Source organism: Oryctolagus cuniculus, chromosome 3 (genome assembly GCF_964237555.1).
Source record: "Oryctolagus cuniculus chromosome 3, mOryCun1.1, whole genome shotgun sequence".
NCBI lineage: Eukaryota > Metazoa > Chordata > Mammalia > Lagomorpha > Leporidae > Oryctolagus > Oryctolagus cuniculus.
Genome location: NC_091434.1, coordinates 121,249,077 through 121,271,399, shown reverse-complemented (window position 1 = coordinate 121,271,399; position 22,323 = coordinate 121,249,077). Strand labels below are relative to the sequence as shown.

The 22,323-nt window shown below is 48.6% G+C and overlaps 1 protein-coding gene and 1 long non-coding RNA gene across 2 annotated transcripts in view; one reads left to right on the top strand and one right to left on the bottom strand.

The window, feature by feature from the left end:
* LOC127491793 (uncharacterized) overlaps positions 1-17,477 on the top strand; it is a 23,567-nt gene extending 6,090 nt beyond the window's left edge. The window contains exons 2-3 of the long non-coding RNA XR_007920714.2: positions 4,767-4,922; positions 17,123-17,477. This is a non-coding gene — a long non-coding RNA (uncharacterized lncRNA). The remainder of the gene's footprint in view (positions 1-4,766; positions 4,923-17,122) is intronic.
* POLR2D (RNA polymerase II subunit D) lies at positions 5,791-22,323 on the bottom strand. The gene is made up of 4 exons (XM_051849657.2): positions 22,162-22,323; positions 12,142-12,322; positions 8,659-8,754; positions 5,791-6,978 (listed from the first exon to the last, which is right to left on the bottom strand). Exons 1-4 carry the CDS (start codon positions 22,232-22,234, stop codon positions 6,900-6,902), a joined length of 429 nt encoding a protein of 142 aa, XP_051705617.1. The 5' UTR covers positions 22,235-22,323; the 3' UTR covers positions 5,791-6,899.

Here is a 22,323-nt window from a genome sequence, read left to right as displayed (position 1 = left end):
TCTGTGCCCCAACGTCCACCCCCACCCCGCTGTTTACCTGACCATGTGGACTCCTAGCCCATCTCTATGACCGTCCTCAGGGGCAGGCACCAGAACCAAGTCCATTGCTGGGATTTCTGAATCTGAGTCCAAAGAGAGTGTGACCCAATCTGTCTCAGCTGGCAGGCGTGAGGATAATGAAACTCAGGGGCTGTCAGGGCCCGTTCTCTGCCACATGAAAGAGATGGGCAGGGATGAGAGAGTGAAGTTCATGTGGAAAGACAAGTAGACTAAGAGAACATCACTGGATTCTGTCCTGGTTGCTTCTCTTCCAATCCAGCTCTCTGCTCTGGCCCAGGAGGGCAGTGGAGGATGGCCCAAGTGCTTGGGCCCTGCACCCACATGGCAGACCAGGAGAAGCACCTGGCTCCTGGCTTCGGATCGGCGTGGTGTGCTGGCCACAGTGCACTGGCTGTGGCGGCCATTGGGGAGTGAACCAACGAAAAAGGAAGACCTTTCTGTCTCTCTCACTGTCCACTCTGTCAAAAAATAAATAAATAATAAATAAATAAATTAAAAAAAAACCTTTCATGGCCTGCGAGTGCCTGTACTTCCCATGTCCTTGCTCTTCCCAACGTATTTATTTGAGAGGCAGACAGAAAGCTCGCATCCACCGTCTCACTCCCCATATATACAACAGCCAGGACTAGGCCAGACCGAAGCCGGGAGTTGGGAAACTCAGTCTAGGTCTCCTACTCTCCCACCTGGGTGGCAGGGAGCCCACTAGTTGAGCCATCACCTGCTGCTTATTTCCTATTAAAACCGAGAAACCATCCTGCTTCTGCCCTAGTTCTGCCCTTGGCCACTGGACCTCCTCATGCTCTCCTCCTGCAGTTACCTTCTTCCCCGGGAATGGACTTCTCAGTTCTTGGGTCATTCGCGTGGGCACACAGACATGCACTTGGCAAAGACCCTGTCCTGACATGTCCCTACCAGCCCCACTCCACACAGCCTTCCACAACCCCTCCCTGCATGGCTGCATGCTAACACCCAGATGCACTATCCTGGTCTCACCAGCTACCCCCACCTCCAGGCCTTTACACACTGTAATCTCTTCTGGCAGTTCTGCCCCACCATTCCTGCCTCTCAGAGAAGCCTGTGAGCAGCCAACATTCAACCACTCACTCACTCTTATATTCTTTTGATTCATTTTTATTTATTTGAAAGAGTTACAGAGAGAGGGAGAGGTTTTGCATCCACTGGTTCACTTCCCAAATGTCTGCAATGGCCAGAGCTGAGCTGATCTGAAGTCAGGAGCCAGGAGCTTCTTCTTCGAGGTCTTCTGCATGGGTGCAGGGGCCCAAGGACTTGGGCCATCTTCCACTGCTTTCCCAGGCCCTAGCAGAGAGCTGGATCAGAAGAGGAGCAGCTGGGACTAGAACTGGAGCCCATATGGGATGCCAGTGCTTCAGGCTGGGGTTTTAACCTGCTGTGCCACAGCGCTGCCCCTCCCCCCACCTTAGTCTGCTTTCTTTTCTCCATACATCTTCCATTACCACCATTACCTTCTTTGCTTCATTTCAACCCTTACTAAACCATCAGCTTCCTCACGGAGAATCTGGCTGGCCTTGTCCATCCCTGTATCCTTGGAGCCTAGAACAGTGTCTGAGAGAGCTAACAGGGGTTCAGTATCTATCCAACTAATGAAAGCCAGAAGGAAATGAGGCTGAGCCACAGTGCAGACATTAGCCATGAACTGTGGAGTTCATGGGCATTTTTAGAGGCATTGTGACAGAGAAGGGAACAGCTGGGCCAAGTCTCCAAAGACGGGAATTCATCTGACATGCTAACCAGAGGGGGCAGCTTGCTCTCCTCCCAGCAGGAGACACAAGCCTTGGAAACCTGGAGTTCACAGGGGCTGAAGGTGGACGGACAGGTGGGAGGCGAAATTCTCCCAACCTAGGCATTCACACTCCCACTGAGTGAACCTTTCATCACGCAGAAACCTAGAAATACCATCTTGATGGAACCACCCAGCCCCTAGCTCCCATTGAAAAGAGCAAACACACAGTGAACATCCAGAAAGTAAAGCGAAACCATGTAGGAACTGAAAGCCAGTGTGGTGGGCTTCAAAGTGTGACTGCAGTGACCTCAGATGGGGCCAAGAGGTGGCATCAGGTCTGGCTGCTGCAGGTGCCTGTTTGATTTCCTAGGAGGGTCTTCAGGATAGGCCTGCAGGAACATAGCACTGAGACCCCAAATATGAGCCAGGGCTGGCTGCTCAAGGCCAGGGAGGATCCTACTCACAGGTTCAGCGAGAAAAGGATGCTTGCCATGACCTGTGAATCTAAGAGGAAAAAAAAAAAAAAAAACCACTCGCCTGAGAAATCAGAATTTGAAACTTGTGCCAGATGTGGGTTTCAATTCAAATTTACAATGCCTACGTGAGGAAAAAAATTTTTTTAAAGATTTCCTGACTTATTTGAAAGGCAGAGTGACAGACAGAAAGAGATCTTCCATATGCTGGTTGTCACCCCGAATGGCAAGGCAAGGTCAAAGCCAAGTGCCAGGAACTCAGTCGACATCCCTCACTTGGGAGGCAGAGACTCAAGTACTCGAGCCATTGTCTGCCACTTCCCAGGTGCATTAGCAGGAAGCTAGATCAAAAGCAGAGAAGCTGGGACTCAAGTGGCACTCCCAAGTGGGATGGTGGCATCCCAAATGTGGCTTTACCCACTGCACCACAAGACCTGCCTCAAACTGGGAAATAATGGTAAGAAATATTCCACAGCACTGGGAGAGTACAAAACCCTCTACAGCAGTACTTTAACAACTTGGGTTGTACCCATTTTCACAGTAAAGGCAATGCCCACTAAAGATCAAAATCATCACAATACAAATGAAGAGCACACCAAGACTTATTTATTTATTTACTTGAAATGCAGAGTGAGCAAGAGAAAGGTCTTCCATTGGCTGGCTCACTCCCCAAATGTTCATAACAGCTGGGGATGAGCCAGGCCAAAGCCAAGAGGTCTGAGTACTTAGGAGTGTCCAAGATGGGTAGCAGGGACTGAGGCACTTGGGCCATCATTTGCTGCCTCCCCAGGAAGTGCTAGCAGGAAGCTGGATCAGAAGCAGAGCAGCCAGGACTGGAGCGGGCACTCATATAGGATATGGACGTCCCAAAGGGCAGCGTAACCTGCTGTGCCACAGCCACCCACTTACTTTTTTTTACCTTTGTCTACTGAAGCTGGTTCATTCCCCCAAAATGGCTGCAACAGCCAGCACTAGACCAAGTCAAACTAGGAGCCAGGAGCTTCATCTAGGTGTCCCATTTGGGTGCAGGGGCCCAAGGACTTCACCCATCTTCTGCTGCTTTCCAATTAATAGGGGTGCTAGATTGCAAGTGGAGCAGCTGGGACCTGAACTGGCACTCATATGGGCAGCACCACAACACAGGCCTGATTTTCACTTTTATTATACCTTACCACTTTGTCTTTCATTTTGAAAATGTATCCTATTTTTAATTAACTTTTTTAGCATTTTTCTGAAAGAGAAAGATCTTCCATCCACTGGTTCATTCCCCAAATGCCCCCAACAGCCAGGGCTGGGTCAGATTGAAACTAAGAGCCTGGAACACAATCTAGGTCTCCCATGTGAGCAGCAAGGGCTCCAGTACTTCAGCCATCATCTGCTTCCTCCCAGGGTGCACATTAGCAGGAAGCTGGAATGGAGGAGGGAGCTGGGATTCAAGCACAGGCATTCCAGTATAGGATGGAGGAGTCCCAAGAGTTGTCTTAACGGCTCGGCCAAATGCCTGCCCCTCGGCAAATGGTTTAAGTCTAGGTGTGAACATGCAGGTGATCAACATACTCGTCTAGCTTTTCTGCACGTTTAAAATTTTTCATAGGGGCCAGCACTGTGGCATAGTGGGACAAAGCCTCCACCTGAAGCGCCAGCATCCCATATGGGCACCTGTTCTACTACCAGCTGCTCCTTTTCCAATCCAGCTCTCTGCTATTGCCTGGGAAAGCAGTAGAGGATGGCCCAAGTGTTTGGGTCCCTGTACCCACAGGGGAGACCCGGAAGAAGCTCCTGGCTCCTGTTTTCGGATCAGCCCAGCTCCAGCCATTATAGCCATTTGGGGAGTGAACCAGCAGATGGAAGACCTTTCTGTCTCTCCCTCTCTCTCTGTAACTCTACCTCTCAAATAAATATTTTAAAAAATGTTTTTCATAATAAAAAGGTGAAAAAACATCAGAGCACTGGCAAACCCTGTGGGCTTCAGTGGTTTATATAAACTTGAAACGTTAATGGCCACCACCAAGAATGGTTCAGTGATGCTTGAGCCCCACCTAGTCAAGCTATTTCTCAAGCCTCAATTCTATTACATTCTAAAGCCAAATGCCTGGATGCTATGGTCTGAGTGTGACTCAGTTGGAAATCATTGATGTGATACTATTAATAGAGCCACTAGGGGATGGTCAAGTCTTGGCAGAGCCCTCGTGAATGAGATGAACATCCTTCTAAGTGCCCTGCTGGGAGGACAGAGTATGGTTCTATCCAGGAAGCAGGAGCTGGTAGCTACCAGGGCCTTGAGCATAGAATTCCCAGCTTCCAGAACTGTTTAAGAAATGAGCTTCTATTAATCACTGAGTGTCCTGGATTCAGGGATTTTAACAGCAGGTACAGACTAAGCTCTAAAATTTTCAGAGAGGGTTCTTCTGGTTAACTTAGCTTTCTGGTGAACTAAGGGTTTGACAACACATCCTTTTGTTTTCTTGCAGTGTGTCTCCACTTTCTTGCTTTTGCAAATATGGTATTGTGAGCCTCACCATGTTTTCACAGATGGTTAAGGATTCTCCAGGTCTCCTGCCGACTCCTCTCTACAACAAGATGCCTCAGGATTGCAGGAACAGACTGCTCAGCAGAATGGCTGGGAGGTATGAGGTTGCTTTAACAAGTAATTCCTTGGTTTGAGTAATTTTATTTTGAAAGATTTATTTTATTGGAAAGATAGAGTGACAGAGAGAGGAAGAGGGATCTTCCATCTGCTGGTTCATTCCCCAAATGTCAAAAGCTAGGGCTAAGCCAGCCTGAAGCTAGGAGCCAATAACTGTTCAGGTTTCCTATTTGGCAGGGACCCAAATACTTGGGCCATTAAATACTGCCTCTTGGATACATGAGCAGCAAACTGAATCAGAAGCACGGAGTAGCCAAGACTCAAAGCAGATATTCTGATATGGGATGTAGCCATCCCAAACAGTGGCTTAACCCACTGCACCACGACACTCGCCCGTCTTCATGTATTTTAATATGCTCAGAGAGCTCACAGGTGGGAATGCCAGTAACAACGGTGGGACCATGCTGCTCTCTTGCCTTCTAGCACCCACACCTGGATCTTAACAAGGGGCTGTCTTCCGGGTCTGTTCTGTTCTATAGGGTGTCAAGGGGCACAGCTAACTGCCTCTATTATTCTGCATACTTAAGGATCAAGTAATTTGGTTTGTTTTCAGTTTGGGTTGGCATCCTACTTTCTATAAAGTGAGCTGACACCATCCATCTACACTTGCTTACCTGCTAGAGGCACAAATCACATCTAACACGGGGATATACTGTGTGTCAGACACCTGTAGGCTCCTTAGGATAATCTTACCAATCTTAAAACACCCACATGGTAGACAGTAAGTACTACCATTCACGTTTTACAATTAAGAACATAGATGAGGCTGAAGGAAGTGAAGCTGCCCAAGAACAAAAACTTCCAACATTGATTAAAAACATTGGTCATCAAGAAGCCATTTCAGAAACTGAAAGAATTTATAAAAATATTTTATTTTTGCCTTAACCAGTAGTTAACATAAAAGTATCCTGACCTTAAATTATTTCTTTATTCTACTTATTTAAGAGACAGAGACACCTCCCATCAGCTGGATAACCCACTGCACCATGACACTCACCCGCCCAACCTCAACTTTTAAAGCCAAATTTGTTCTGTCCTTGATTTAATCCTTACATCACAAATCCATGTATGGCCAGCAAGTGTCTGAAAGAAAAGCCTTCAAATTATACAAATAAGCTTGCTTATTTTCCCTCAGAAAAATCAACTCTAGAATGTTTTGTTACAACCCAGCCTAAGGTTGAGTGACTCCACTGAAGAAGCTCAGGAGAGGAACCCTCCTTCCCATCCCACCCGCCATGATGGAACACCTGTTGCTAAGGATCAAGCCAGAGGCATGGACTGGATGCCTGAAGTTGACTTCCCAGTCTTCAGAACTCCAAGTCGGGCCTATGATAGAAACATCTTAATTTGTGTGACAGCGACAAAATGAACCACTTACTTCAAATCCCCTCTGCAAGACAGCTCAAGAAGACAGGCTAAGGAGCCATGTCCCTCAAGGCTCAGGGCCCCATAACGCTGAGCACAGGTGCCCCAGATCTCACTGCTTCCCACCTCCTGGGTTAGGCACAAGGACGCCAATACTCTCACAGCCATGAACACCTGTCAGGTTTCATTCTTCCTTTCACATCTAGGTAAGACCGTTTTCTCCCTACATAAGTTTCCTATGTCCTTGTCCCAGTCTACTAAAAACTATCAACACATTCAAATTAAAATATGAAAACATTAACAGTAAAAATAACTACAGGGGAGCCCAAAACCATAGCATGAGGCAGTCAACAGCTTATACCTCACCCCTACCCTCTTCCTGGCACAGAAAGCCAGGTGCCCTAGAAAGCCACGCCAAGACTATGTGCTCATCCTGGTCTAACAGTCACATTTCAACAGCAACCTGAACCAATCCTGGGCTGTGCTCTCCAGAGGAAATGTAGTGGCATTTCTGTGCAAGACACCCCAGACCCAGGGAAGGTGATGCTGTGCTGGGCATGTGGTTCCCTCCAGCAGCCGAGAAGTCTGGAGATTAATACTGAAAGCTGCGCTTTGTCTGAATATCATCAAGAATTTGTTGCAGCTCCTCATCTTCAAATCGCCCCTCCAGGCTACAATGAAGAAAAAAAAAATACAAAGAAATGAAAATGAATGACTGGCAAATTTCCCACAGGCCTCCTTGAAATGTGACTGCCCATACTTCCAACAGCTTTACCTTTTTGGGTTTTTTTGACAGGCAGAGTTAGAGAGAAACAGAGAGAAAAGTCTTCCTTTTCCATTGGTTCACCCCCCAAATGGCTGCTGCGGCCGGCACGCTGCACCAATCCGAAGCCAGGAGCCAGGTGCTTCCTCCTGGTCTCCCATACAGGTGCAGGGGCCCAAGCACTTGGGCCATCCTCCACTGCCCTTCCAGGCCACAGCAGAGAGCTGGACTGGAAGAGGAGCAACCGGGATAGAACCGGTGCCCCAACTGAGACTAGAACCCAGGGTGCCGGCGCTGCAGGCGCAGGATTAGCCTAGTGAGCCGCGGCACCGGCCAGCTTTACCTTTTAACTCTCTTTTCTGCTTGTCCTTACGAAAATATTACAAAGTGGGGACAACACTGCCACTTGCGACACCAACTGCATCCCACATCAGAGTGAAAGTACACATCCTGGCATCTCCTTTTATGATCCAGCTCCCTGCACCCAGGAAAGTAGCAGATGACCCAAGGACTTGTGCCCCTGCTACCCACATGAGAGACCAGGATGCAGTTACTGGCTCCTGACTTAGGCCTGATGCAGACCTGGTTGTTTGGGGAGTGAACTAGAGATAGAAAAGTTCATTCTCTTTCTCTGTTGCTCTACCATTCAAATAAATGTTAAAAAAAATTAGAAAGTATTTCACACACATAAAAGGCACAAAAAAGTCTTTTAACAGACATCTCTATTTGATTTACATATCTTTAGTAAGCATAACAGGAACAACTGATGGCCCTGCATGTGCTCCCTCAGTCCAATCCCCTCCCCTTTCCCCAGGTCAACAATATCCTAAATTTGGCATCAATTTTTCCTACACATATATTTATTCTTATTCATTTTTGACTTTTATAAAAATTTATTTATTTGAAAGGCAGAGTTACACAGAGAGAGAGAGATTCTTCATCTGCTGGTTCACTCCCCAAATGGCCCCAATGGACAGGGCTGGGCAAGCCAAAGCCAGGAGCCAGAGGCTTCCTCCAAGTCTCTCACATGGGTGCGGGGACCCAAGACTTTGCCATCCTCTGCCGTCTTCCCAGGCATACGAGCAGGGAGCTGGATTAGAAGTGGAACAACCAGGACTCGAACCAACACCCATATGGGATGCCAGCACTGCAGACAGCAGCTTAACCCACTGTGCCACAGTGCCGGCCCCACTTATTCTATTCTATATGTATTCATAAGCAACATGCAATATTGTCTGTGTACTTATAAGAAACGGAGCTGCACTGTACACACTCTGCAATTTTCTCTGAGTTTAGTTCGGCGTATGTTGCACTTATTCCATACTGTTCTAGTTCTTTAATTCTTTCACAGATGTACTAATAATAACCATACAATGATCCATTTACTCATTTTCTTATTGTCAAATGCCTGGGATCACCAACAATGGATGCAGGTGCTGCAAATGGCACCCCATCACACATTATTAACAAGGATTTTCAGTGTTGGTAATACCTCTCCAAAGTTTAAATGCATACATCATCTAGACACAGCAATTCTGTTTGCAGGAATTTATCCAATACACATAGAACTTCTCACAGCTGTACTAACCTTGGGATCAGGGCCTTTGACTCCTCGGCAGTCTCTGGACAAAGGTTGGCTAAACAGGCCAACTCAAACTTATGAAGCTTCTTCTGGAGCAGCAAGCTGGTCATAGAGAGGAAAATCCAAACAAAACAACCCAATCAAAGAATGATCAACAAGAAAAACTGTGGGGAGCAAAGAGAAAACGTGAAGCATCTGCAACCTTCTCTTTACGGTTATGTGGGCTGCAGAATTCTACTTTCAAATTACTTCCTGTTTCTGCCTCTAAAGAACAGGAAGCTGCAGTGAACTTAGGCAGAGATGAAAGAGAGGAGACACACCAGGTAGAGGAGCACCTGCCACAACCTGTGAAAAACTACTTCATACCTCAGACGATACCACTTTTTGCCCAGAAATTTATTTTCTTGTTACTATTCTTTCTACTATACCTCTTTGACTCTTATATTACTAATTTTTAAAAAATTATTTATCGGGAGGGGCCAGCGTTGTGACACGGTGGGTTAAGCCACCACTTGTGACACAGGCATCTCATAAGGAGTACTGGGTTAAGTCCTAGGTGCTCTGTTTCTGATCTAGCTTCCTGCTAACATGCCTGGGAAGGCAGTGGAAGATGGTACAAATACTCAGGTCCCTGTAACTCAGGTAGGAGACCAGGGTTCCTGGCTCCTGGCGTTAAGCTTGGCCCAGACTTGTCTATTGTTGGCATTTGAGAGGTGAACCAGTGAATGGAAAATTTCTGTCTCTTCCTCTCTGCCCTTTTAATAAATCAATCTCAAAAAAATTTTTTTGAAGAAATTAACTTATTTGAGAGCCAGACAAAGAGAGGCATTGAACTCCTGTCCAGTGGTACACTCCTCACATGCAACAGCCAGAAGGAAGGTGGGAGCTGGGAACTCAGTGGTGACATGGTAACAGAAATCAACTACTAGGGCCATGACCTGCTGCTCTGCAGAGGGCACACTAGCAGGAAGCTGGAATTAAAAGTGGGACTGGGGGCTGGTGCTGTGGCACAGAGTGCGAGGTTGCTGCCTACAGTGCCAGTATCCTATATGGATGCCAGTTGGGAGTCCTGGCTGCTCCACTTTGGATCTAGCTTAGCTCACTGCTATGGCCTGGGAATGTGGTGGAAGATGGCCCGGTCCTTGGGTTTCTGCACCTGCATGGGAGACCTGGAGGAGGCTCCTGGCTCCTGATCAACCCAGCTCTGGCCATTGCGACCATTTGAAGAGTGAACCAGCAGATGGAAGACCTCTCTCTCTGCCTCTATGTAACTCTGCCTTTCAAATAAATGAATAAATCTTAAAAAAAAAAAAAAAAAAAAAGTGGGACTGAACTCCAATATGGAAGGCAAGTATCCCAACTAACGTCTTAACTGATAGGTCAAACGCCCACCCCTCTTAATTTTACATTAAGCACATAATGTTAGCTGTTCCCGATTTAATAGGTATTTTGACAGGGAGGAAATTCTCTTTAAAATTTATCTAAATAGGAATACAGACTACCCTATTTTGTGCATACTGGTGTATGAAACATATCTTAATTAAACATACAGAGGCCGGTGCTGTGGTATAGCAGGAAAAGCCACCACCTGCAGTGCCAGCATCCCATATAGGCACTGATTCTAGTTCCAGCTGCTCCACTTCTGATTCAGCTCTCTGCTATGGCCTGGGAGAGTAGTGGAAGATGGCCCAAGTCCCTGGGCCCCTGCACCCCCATGGGAGACCCAGGAAGAGACTCCTGGCTCCTGGCTTCAGATTGGACCAGCTCTGGCCATTGCAGCCATCTGGGGAGTGAACCAGTGGATGGAAGACCTCTCTCTCTCTCTCTCTCTCTCTCTGCCTCTGTCTCTCTGTAACTCTGCCTTTCAAATAAGTAAATAAATAAATCAGTAAACATACAAGTCCTGTTTGGAACACTGTCAGCACAAATACTGTCTTGAATGTTCATCACTCTACCTCTTTTCTCTTTTTTTTTTCTTTTAAAAACTTATTTATTTGAAAGGCAGAGTTACTGAGAGACAGATCTTCCATCTGCTGGTTCACTCCCCAAATGGTCATAACACTGGAGCTGGGCAGATCCAAACCCAGGAGCCAGGAACTTCTTCCAGGAACTTCCCACGTGGGTGCAAGGACCCAAGAAATAAGGCCATCCTCCACTGCTTTCTCAAGAGCATTAGCAGAGAGCAGGACCGAAGTGGAGCACCTGGGACTCCAACTGGTGCCCATATGGGATGCAGGTGTCCCAAGCGGCAGCTTTACCCGCTGTGCCACAGCAGTTGCCCCACCTCTGCCTCTTAAAATAGAGCTCATCTGTGGTAAATTTAGTTTCAGAAATGATCTTCAGCTTTCTGATAAGAAAAAAACCAGGGTGGAGGAGGCATTTGGCCTAGCTGTTTTTCCTATAGCCTCCTTTAAGCCCAAGCACCTCACTGTGTCTCCCAGAAAGAATGTTCTGGATCTACATTTATTACCATGCAAAGATCTCTATGATGTTTTAGGCACAAAATAAGTAAATCTGCTTAATTAAAAATCTTTAAATTCTATCAAACTGTGATTTAGGTATAAAAGATGGTGGCTCAAGATAATTTTGGCCTTATAAACAATTAAAATTTTTTGACAATGATGTTACTTTACTTATATTAAATTCACACGGGGGTTGGAGTCATGGCATAGCAGCACAAGCCACCACGTGCAATGCCCAGCATCCCATACAGATGCTGCTCTGAGTCCTGGCTGCTCCATTTCTCACTCAGCTCTCTGCTTATGTGCCTGGGAAGGCAGCGGAAGAAGGCCCAAGTGTTTGGGCGCCAGTACCCATATGGGAGACCCAGATAAAGTTCCTAGCTCCTGGCTTCAATCTTGCCCATTCCTGGCCGTTGCAGCCATTTGGGGAGTAAACCAGCAGATGGAAGACCTCTCTCTCTCTCTCTCTCTCAACCAGCAGATGGAAGACCTCTCTCTCTCTCTCTCCCTCCCTCCCTCCCTCCCTCCCTCTCTGTAACTCCACCTTTCTAGTTACAAAATAAATCTTATTTGAAAGGTGGAGTTACAGAGAGGGAGAGGCAAAGGCAGAGAGAAAGAGAGAGAATCTTCCATCCTCTGGTCCACTCCCCAAATGGCTACAACATCCTGAACTGGGCCAATTGGAAGCCAGGAGCCAGCAGCTTCTTCTGGGTCTCCCACATGGGTGCAGGAGCCCAAGCATTTGGGCCATCTTCCACTGCCTTCCCAGGCACATTAGCAGAGAGCTGGATGGGAAGTGAAGCAGCTGGAACTGAAACCGGCACCAGTATTGATGTTAGCACTGCAGGTGGAGGCTTTACCTGCTACAGCACAGCACCGGCCCCTAAATAAATCAATCTTAAAAAAAAAAAAAAAAAAAAAAAAAACAAAAACCTTCACAGATGATGTTGGGAAAAGCAAGAGTGAACAATGTTACACATGTAGATGTCCAACAAGTTGGACTAACAGACTTTCTTTTAGCACTCACCTGCGGACACTGGCAATGGTCTCTCTGTTTTTGAAACGACTGAAACGGGCTGTGTAGGTCAAAGTCTTCATGAAGACCTCCGAGAGTTCCTGTTCATCCTCTGCACTCTCGTTCTGCTGCTTGCGATGCTCCAGAAGCATATGCACCTCGGAATTTAGAAGTGTCTCAGCTGTTTCAAACTCTGTCAGAGGCACAAATGTAAGCTGAGAAGAATCCTTCAGGGGCAAGCGTTTGGCACAGCACTTAAGAAGCCACTTGGGACACCCACATCCCTTATCTGAGTGCCTATGTTCAAACCCAGGCTCCGCTCCTAATTCCAGCTTCCTACTAATGCACACCCTGGGAGGTAGTAGATGATGGATCAAGAATTTGGGTCCCAGCCACTACATGGAAGACCCAAATTGAGGTTCAGGCTCCTGGCTTCAGCCAGGTCTAGCCCTGATTGTTGCAGGCTTTTGGGGAATGAACCAGCAGATGGAAGCTCTTCCTCTCTCTGCCTTTTGGCAGGGAAGTTAAGCCACCGCTTGGGATGCCAGAAGCTCATCTCAGATTGCCAGGGATCAAAGTGCCACTTCTGTTTCCCATCCAGCTTCCTACTAATACACCTACTGGGGAGGCAGGAGATGGCCCAGGTTCTTGGGTTTCTGCCACCCATGTGGGCAACCTGGATGGACTTCCTGGCTTCAGCCAGGTCCACCTCTGGCTACTGCAGGCATTTGGGGAGTGAACCAGTAGATGGAAGATGTCCGTGTCTTCCTCTGCCTTTCAAAGCACTAAATCCGCCGGCGCCGGCACACCGGGTTCTAGTCCCGGTCGGGGCGCCAGATTCTGTCCCGGTTGCCCCTCTTCCAGGCCAGCCCTCTGCTGTGGCCCGGGAGTGCAGTGGAGGATGGCCCAAGTACTTGCGCCCTGCACCCGCATGGCAGACCAGGATAAGTACCTGGCTTCTGCCATTGGATCAGCGTGGTGCGCCGGCCGCAGCGCACTGGCCACGGCGGCCATTGGAAGGTGAACCAACGGCAAGGGAAGGCCTTTCTGTCTCTCTCTCTCACTGTCCACTCTGCCTGTCCAAAAAAAAAAAAAAAAAAAATCACTAAATCCTAAAGCCAGGTTGTGGTACAGCAGGTTAAGCCAGGCATAAGTTCAAGTCCTGGCTGCTCTGCTTCCAATCCAGCTCCCTGCTAATTTGCCTTGGGAAAGCAAGGGAAGATGGCGCAAGTGGTTGGGCCCTTGCCACTCACATGGAAACTAAGATGGAGTTCCAGCCTCCTGGCTTCAGCCAAGCCCAGCCATTGTGGCCATCTAGAGAGTAATATAGCATAAAAGATCTCTTTCTTTCTGTGTGTCTCTGCCTTTCAAATACATAAATCTTTTTTAAAAAATTAAATATTTTCTAAAAGAGAAAATATTCGTTCAAAGGTATGCTTCTAAATGTTCGTGTTTTTTTAAGATTTATTTATTTGGGGCCGGTGCTGTGGTGTAGCAGGTAAAGCCACTACCTGCAGTGCTGGCATCCCATATGGGTGCTGGTTCAAGTCCAGGCTGCTCCACTTCCAATCCAGCTCTCAGCTATGACCTGGGAAAGCAGTAGAAGATGGCTCAAGTCCTTCTCTCTCTATGTAACTCTTTCAAATAAATAAATAAACAAACCTTTAAAAAAGAGAGAGAGATTTATTTGAAACACAGAGTTAGAGAGAGAGGCGGAGACAGAGAGAGTTGTCTTCCATCTACTAGTCCGCTCCCTGAACAGCCGCAACAGCTAGAGCTGAGCCAATCTGAAGCCAGGAGCTTCTTCTGGGTCTCCCACGTGGGTGCAGGGGCCCAAGGACTTGGACCATGCTCCACTGCTTTCCCAGGTGCATTAATAGGGAAGTGGAGCAGCTGGGCCTTGAACCAGCGCCTATATGGGATGCTGGCGTTGCAGGCAGGCACTTTATCCAGCTGCACCACAGTGCCACCCTCCTAAATGTTCACTTTGCATTTGAGTATCTCTACCCCTGCAGAAATCTGGGGGCTTCTCATTCCACATCTTTACTTTCCTCCACACTCATGTACCACAAGGCAGAATGGAGTTCATGACATACTATAACTTGGCTAGATAGTTTTTTTAATGTTTGTTTTATTTTTCATCTATTTCCAAGGCATATCAAGGGAGAAAGAGAGAGAGAGAGAGAGAGAGAATTTCCACCTGCAGGTTTATTCATCCCCCAAAGGCTTGCAACAGCTAGGGTTGGGACAAACCAAAGACAGGAACACAGAACTCCATCCAGGTCTCCCACACAGGTAGCAGGGGCTCAAGAAATTCAGCCATCATCCACTGCCTCCCAGGATGCATTAGCAGGAAGTCAGATGGAAAGAGGAGCAGACGGGACCTGAACCAGCACTCTGATATGGGAGGAAAGCATTCCAGCACAAGCTTAACCTAGGGCACCATAATGCCAGACAGCCCTCTATACCATTTCTGACACCAAAGAACTTGATCTAGACGTGCTATTAAACAACACGTTATTACCCTCATGAGGCTACTTAATGATTTTTTGCTTAAAGATTTATTTAGGGCCGGCGCCGCGGCTCACTAGGCTAATCCTCCGCCTAGCGGCGCCGGCACACCGGGTTCTAGTCCCGGTCGGGGCGCCAGATTCTGTCCCGGTTGCCCCTCTTCCAGGCCAGCCCTCTGCTGTGGCCAAGGAGTGCAGTGGAGGATGGCCCAGGTGCTTGGGCCCTGCACCCCATGGGAGACCAGGAAAAAGCACCTAGCTCCTGGCTCCTGCCATTGGATCAGCGCGGTGCGCCGGCCGCAGCGCGCCGGCCGCGGCGGCCATTGGAGGGTGAACCAACGGCAAAGGAAGACCTTTCTCTCTGTCTCTCTCTCTCACTGTCCACTCTGCCTGTCAAAAAAAAAAAAAAAAAAAAAAAAAGATTTATTTAGTTATTTGAAAGGCAGAGTTACAAAGAGAGAAAGTAATCTTCTACCTGCTAGCTCACTCCCCAAATGGCCATAATGGCCAGACTGAAGCCAAGAGCTAGATCTAGATCTCCCACATGGGTGGCCAGGGCCCAAGCACTTGGGACATCTTCTGTTCCTAGATGCATTACCAGGGAGCTAGATCGGAAGTGTAGCAGTCGGGACTCAACATGCACTCACATGGGATGCTGGTGTTGTAAGCTGCAGCGTGTCAGAACACCAGAACCTGTTGTAGCATAGTTGGTTAAGCTTCTGCTTGCAGCGCCGGCATCACATATGGGCACCAGTTCTCCCACATGGGTGGCAAGGATCCAATCAGGCCTTCAGCACTGCTTTCTAGGGTCTGTACCAGCAGGGATCTAGAGTCAGGAGTTAAATCAGGCACCAAACTCAGGTACTCTGACGTGGGACAGGAGTGTTGTAACCATAAGGCTAAAATGACAAGCTCAACCTACTGATAATATTTGTTTTTATTTGAAAGAGTTACAGAGTGATATCTTTCATCTGCTGGTTCACTCCCCAGATGGCTACAATGGTCCGCATGAAGCCAGGAGGCAGGAGCCTCTTCCAGATCTCCCATACGGCTGGCAGGGGCCCAAGCACTTGCGCCATCTTCTGCTGCTTTTTCCAGGCCACTAGCAGAGAGTTGGATCAGAAGTGGAGCAGGCCGGCGCCGTGGCTCAATAGGCTAATCCTCCACCTTGCAGCGCCGGCACACCGGGTTCTAGTCCCGGTCGGGGCGCCGGATTCTGTCCTGGTTGCCCCTCTTCCAGGCCAGCTCTCTGCTATGGCCAGGGAGTGCAGTGGAGGATGGCCCAGGTGCTTGGGCCCTGCACCCCATGGGAGACCAGGAAAAGCACCTGGCTCCTGGCTCCTGCCATCGGATCAGTGCGGTGCGCCGGCTGCAGGGGCGGCCATTGGAGGGTGAACCAACGGCAAAGGAAGACCTTTCTCTCTCTGTCTCTCTCTCTCACTGTCCACTCTGCCTGTCAAAAAAAAAAAAAAAAAAAAAAAAGAAGTGGAGCAGCTGGGACTCAAACCGGTGCTCATATAGGATGCTGGCATTGCAGGCAGCAGCTTTACCCACTATGCCACAACACTGGCCCCCAAGCTACTGATTTCAAAATGGACCACACGAACAATTATTTTCCTCTGGCCCATATGAGTTCATAATCTTTATATTTCTATAATGCTAATGTACTCCCAATTTTAAGAATTGATGGTGTGGGCAGGTGTTTGACCTAAAACAGTTAAGATTCTGGCTAGAATACCTATGTCCCAAATCAGAGTGCCTGGGCTTGATACCCAGCTCTATGCCTTGCTACAGCTTCCTGCCAATGAGGATCCTTGGGGGCAGCAGAGTTGGCAGTAACTGAGTCTTTGCTACCCTACATAGGAGACCTAGATTACATTCCCAGTTCCTAGCTTGGGCTGTCAACCGAGGGCCCTTGTAAGCATTTGGGGAAGTGAACAGAGGGAATATATCGCCTTCTGTGCATTTCAAATAAAAGTAAAATTTAAAAACAATTGTTGGGGCCGGCGCCGCGGCTCACTAGGCTAATCCTCCGCCTAGCGGCGCCGGCACACCGGGTTCTAGTCCCGGTCGGGGCGCCGGATTCTGTCCCGGTTGCCCCTCTTCCAGGCCAGCCCTCTGCTGTGGCCAGGGAGTGCAGTGGAGGATGGCCCAGGTGCTTGGGCCCTGCACCCCATGGGAGACCAGGAAAAGCACCTGGCTCCTGGCTCCTGCCATCGGATCAGCGCGGTGCGCCGGCCGCAGCGCGCCGGCCGCGGCGGCCATTGGAGGGTGAACCAACGGCAAAGGAAGACCTTTCTCTCTGTCTCTCTCTCTCACTGTCCACTCTGCCTGTCAAAAAAATAAAAAAAAAAAAAAAAAAAAAAAAAAAAACAATTGTTGGGGCCTAGCACTGTGGTGCAACGTGTTAACACCCTGGCCTGAAGTGCCAGCATCCCATATGGGCGCCGGTTTGAGACCTAGCTGCTCTGCTTCCAATCCAGCTCTCTGCTACGCCCTGGGAAAGAAGTAGAAGATGGCCCAAGTCCTCGGGCCCCTGCACCCGCGTGGGAGACCCGAAAAAAGCTCCTGGCTTCGACCGGCACAGCTCTGGCCATTGCGGCTATTTGGGGAGTGAACCATCGGATGAAAGACCTCTTTCTCATCTTTACTTAATGTATGCTAAACTGATCTTCTGTATATAAAGAGAATCGAAAATGAATCCTGATGTGAATGGAAGAGGAGAGGGAGTGGGAAAGGGGAGGGTTGCGGGTGGGAGGGACGTTATGGGGGGGAAGCCATTGTAATCCATAAGCTGTACTTTGGAAATTTATATTCATTAAATAAAAGTTAAAAAAAAAGACCTCTTTCTCTCTCTCTGCCTCTCCTCTCTCTGTGCAACTCAAATAAATAAATAAATCTTTAAAAATAAATAAAAACAATTGTTAGGACTGGCACTGTGGCATAATGGGTTAAGCCTCTGCCTGCGGCGCCAGCATCCCGTATGGGTGCTGCATCAACTCCTAGCTGCTCCATTTTCGATCCAGCTCTCTGCTATGGCCTGGGAAAGCAGTAAGCAGTATAGGATGGCCCAAGTTCTTGATCCTCTGCACCTGTGTGGGAGACCGGGCAGACTCCTGGCTCTGGATCAGCCCAGTTCCGGATGCTGCAGCCATTTGGTGAGTGAACCAGAGGATGGAGGACCTCTCTCTGCTTCTGCCTCTCCATAACTCTGCCTTTCAAATAAATAAATCTTTAAAAATAAACTTAAACAATTGTTGTATGTTAATAAGCACTATCAAGCTATCCATAATTTATAAGGTCCCCTTAGTTCTATTTTTGTATCTGTACAAATCTATTAGAATTTTTCCCTTGGGCCAGAGTTGGGGTGCAGCAGGTTATGACACCACCTGTGATGCCAGGAACCTTCATGGTCAACAGTTTTAGTCCCAGCTGCTCCACTTCCAGTCCAGCTCCTGTTAATCTGCCTAAAAAAGCAGCAGAAGATAGTCCAAGTGCTGGGTGATACTCCTGGTTCCTGGCTTTGGTTCGGGTCTGCCCTGGCCATTGTGGCCATTTGGGGAGTGAACCAGCAGATGGTGTCTCTCTCTCTCTCTCCCTCTCTCTCTGTCTCTCCCTCTGCCTCTACTTTTCAAATAAAATAAATACATCTTTAAAAATAATCATTTTTCCCTTATGTTCCCACACTAGCATATGTTCCCAATATTTATCTGAAAGTATTATTAGAGCTGGTTATCTGCTGTTCCCTTACCAATGAGTAAGAGAACTCCTACAGTAGGAGTCAAGAGTGAACACAAATTCATGTTTATAATCCCATACTGAAAGAGAGGAAGCAACAGTGAGAAGAATCTAAAATTACTTGTACCTCGGCATTTCCATGAGATACAGTTATGTTTATTTCTGGGAAATCACTAACACCGCCATCAGAAACTCCTGCTAAGAAACACCTGACTCAAGAAGTCAAGTGCCAAGAGCCTCACTCCCCTTTCACCACACGGATGGTCCACATGAAGGCAACAGCATTTGTATGTGAAAGGTATACTGAATAGGACACTCAAAGGTATTTTCTGCCTGCAGGGAACAGAACTGGAACAAGACTCTCACTGCATGTTATTCTTCAGCCCACTGGCTTATCACGGGGATACACCACACTGAATACTTACTGCAAAACCAAAAACTTTAGCTCTTGTCATCCTCAACCCTCTGAGGGGATTAAGCACAAGTGAAGAGCTATTGCTGCCTCACAGCAGTGAGAAGACAAGAAGACATTAACCATTAGGACTATATGACCACAAAACTCTGAAATGACAGTAACAAGTGACATAGGCAAAATAAGAGAAAGCAAGGGCAGGCGCTGTGGTGCAGTGGGTTAAAACTCTGGTCAGCAGTGCCAGCAACATGGGCACTGGATGCTCCACTTCCAATCCAGCTCCCTGCTAATGCGCCTTGGAAAGCAGGAGTATTGCCCACGTGCTTAGGCCCTGGCACCCAAGAGGGAGACCTGGAAGAAGCTCCTAGCTCCTGGCTTTGGATAGGCTCAGCTCCAGCCTGGCTGTTGAGGCTATTTGCGGAGTGAACCAGCAGACAGAAGACCTCTCTCTCTCTCTCTCTCTGTTTCCACCTCTCTGTAACTCTTTCAAATAGATAAAAAATCTTTTTTAAAAGAGAAAAAGCAGCAGCAGCTAATTAGCTGATTTCAGCTTCTGAGGCTGCAGTATTAATTCAGCCTTAGAAAATGGGAATTAAGGCCGGCGCCGCGGCTCACTAGCTAATCCTCCGCCTGCGGCACTGGCACCCCAGCTGGGACTAATCTAGTAGCAGGTAAAGCCACTGCCTGCAGTGCCAGCATCCCATATGGGGGCAGGTCTGAGTTCCAGCTGCTCCTGCTTCTGATCCAGCTCCCTGAGAATGGCCTGAGAAAAACAGCAGAGGATGGCCAAAGTCCTTGGGCCCCTGAACCCACATGGGAGACCTGGAAGAAGCTCCTGGCTTCAGACTGGCCCAGCTCCGGCCATTGCGGCCATCTGGGAAATAAACCAGTGGATGGAAGATCTCACACTCTAACTTTGCCTTTCAAATAAATAAATAAATTTTCATTAAAAAATAAATGGAAATCAAACAAAGTTAGAGAAGCCTCTGCTTCTGCACTAAGCCACATCTATTTGTGAATGCAATGGGATAGGGTTGGCACTTGCAGCACAGCAGACTAAGCCATTGCTTGGAGCCAGCATCCCAAATCAGACTGCCAGCTACTCCACTTCCAAGCCAGCTCCCTGCTAATGCACCTGGGTGATGGCTCAACTATTTGAATTCGTGCCACCCACACGGGAGACACGGATGGAGTTCTTGGCTCCTGGCTTTAGCCTGGCCCAGCTCTGGCTGTTGCAGCCATCTGGGGGAGGACAGGGAACACAAGATGTCTCTCCTGTCTCTGTCACTCTGCTTTTCAAATAAATTAATTTTTTTAAAGATTTTTATTTTAATTGAAAGTCAGAGTTACACAGAGAGAAGAGAGGCAGAGAGAGAAGAGAGAGAGAGAGGTCTTCCATCCGCTGGTTCACTCCCCAGATGGCTGCAACAGCCGGAGCTGTGCCGATCCAAAGCCAAGAACCAGGAGCTTCTCCCCGGTCTCCCACATGGGCACAGGGCACAAGGACCTGGGCCATGTTTTCCCACTGTTTTCCCAGGCCATAGCAGAGAGCTGGATGGAATGTGGAGAAGCCAGGTCTCGAACCGGCGCCCATATGGGATGCCGATGCTTCAGGCCAGGGCATTAACCCACTGCCCCACAGCGCCAGCTCCCAAATAAATTAATTTAACAACAAAAGTAATGGGAATGGAATGTCAGGACAGCAGAGACTAGTCATTCATTCCCATTCCTCACTAAGGCAATGCCCAAGTACTACTTACACACTACCCTCACTTTCTTCAGTCAAGGAAAGGGCATGTGTTTGCCCTAGCAGGGAAGATGCCTTCATCCCACATGAGCACACCTGGACCTGGGTTCAGGTTCCAGCTGCAGATTTATAACTTCCTGCTAACGCAGACCCTGGGAGGCAGAACTGATGGTTCAAGCAGTTGGGTCCCTCCCGCCCATGTGGGAGACCTTTATTGCAGTCCCAGCTCTTGGTGACCCAGCCCAGCTCTGCCACTGTGGGCATCTGGGGAACCAATCAGTGGATGGCAGCTGTCTCTCTGCCTTTCCACAACATACACCCCACCCCACCCCCCCAAACAAAAGAAAAGAGAAAGAAAAAGCCAAACTGGCTGATTGGAGTGGCTTAGGCAAAGAGTGTGTGATACCACCAAGCCCCTGAGAAACATTTCCAGGATTCTACTTCAACAGACTGGCCCCCTGCCATCCACGTGGGAGACCAGATAGGGTTCCTGGTTCCTGGCTTCAACCTGACCCAGCCCCAGCCATGATGACCTTCTGGGGAGTGAACCAGTGGATGAAAGAGCGATTCTGATCTCTCTCTCTCCCTCCTGCTCTCATTCTCACTCTGTCAAGTAAACAAATAAATCTAAAAAAAGAAAACACTATGGAGAGGAAGGCTTCAATATTTCTCCCTAAGGCTAAACTCATTATTTTCTAGGTGAAATCAGGGACCTACATGTTGCCCCAGTGCAGCTATTTTAAAAATGGCGGTCACAAATAACTTAAAATGATTCTTTGGTCAGTAAGTCACCTGGAAATTCTCTTGAGGTTCCTGCACTACAGTCATTAATGGTTTACGAGTGGCTTGTTTAAGTGGTCTTTTTTTTTTTTTTTTAATTTATTTGACAGATAAGAGTGAGACAGAGTGAGAGAGAGAGAAAGGTCTTCCTTCCGTTGGTTCACCCCCTAAATGGCTGCCACGGCTGGAGCTGCGCCGACCGAAGCCAGGTGCTTCTTCCTGGTGTCCGACGCGGGTGCAGGGCCCAATCACCTGGGCCATCCTCCACTGCCTTCCCGGGCCACAGCAGAGAGCTGAACTGGAAGAGGAGCAACCGAGACTAGAACCCAGTGCCCATATGGATGCCGGCGCCGCAGCAGAGGATTAACCAAGTGAGCCACGGCGCAGCCCCTTGAGTGGTCTTCTTACACCATACATTTTTCTCTCTAGTACAAAACGAAGGTACCGTGGTTCAGATGCTACTTTGGGAAACCCAAGTCCCGTGCAGCATCCAATATTGGATTTGGTTCTGGCTCCACTGCTGATTCCAGCTTCCTGCTGGTATGCACCCTGCGAGGCAGCAGATGGCAGTCTGTTCCCGGGTAAAAGACACTAGTGCACCTAACACAGGCAGCAGGAGGCCCGGCAGGGGCAAATGCCAGTGGGCGCCGAGCATTCCAGGGATGGGAGCGTGGAAGCCGCGACGCCAGGGTCCGCCGGTGCCCGACCAGGATCCTTCCAGGGCCAGGGTCCCCCTTCCCCCAGCTCCACGCCGCGCCGGGATGGACCCCGGCCGTCCGCTGAGGCCAGGAATTCAGCGAGAAGCGACCGATGATTAGAGATAGCCCCGCATCACCTCACCTCACCTTTGGGAAAGATGAGCTGTGAAGCGTCCTCCTCGACGTCGCCAGCCCGCGGATCAACGCCACCGGCCGCCATAGCTGTCTCGCGCGCCGCCACAGACAGCACCGGAAGCGGAAGCGCCGAGCCGCGAGCCGCTAGCCTGGCCACGATGGGGCGGGACCCGG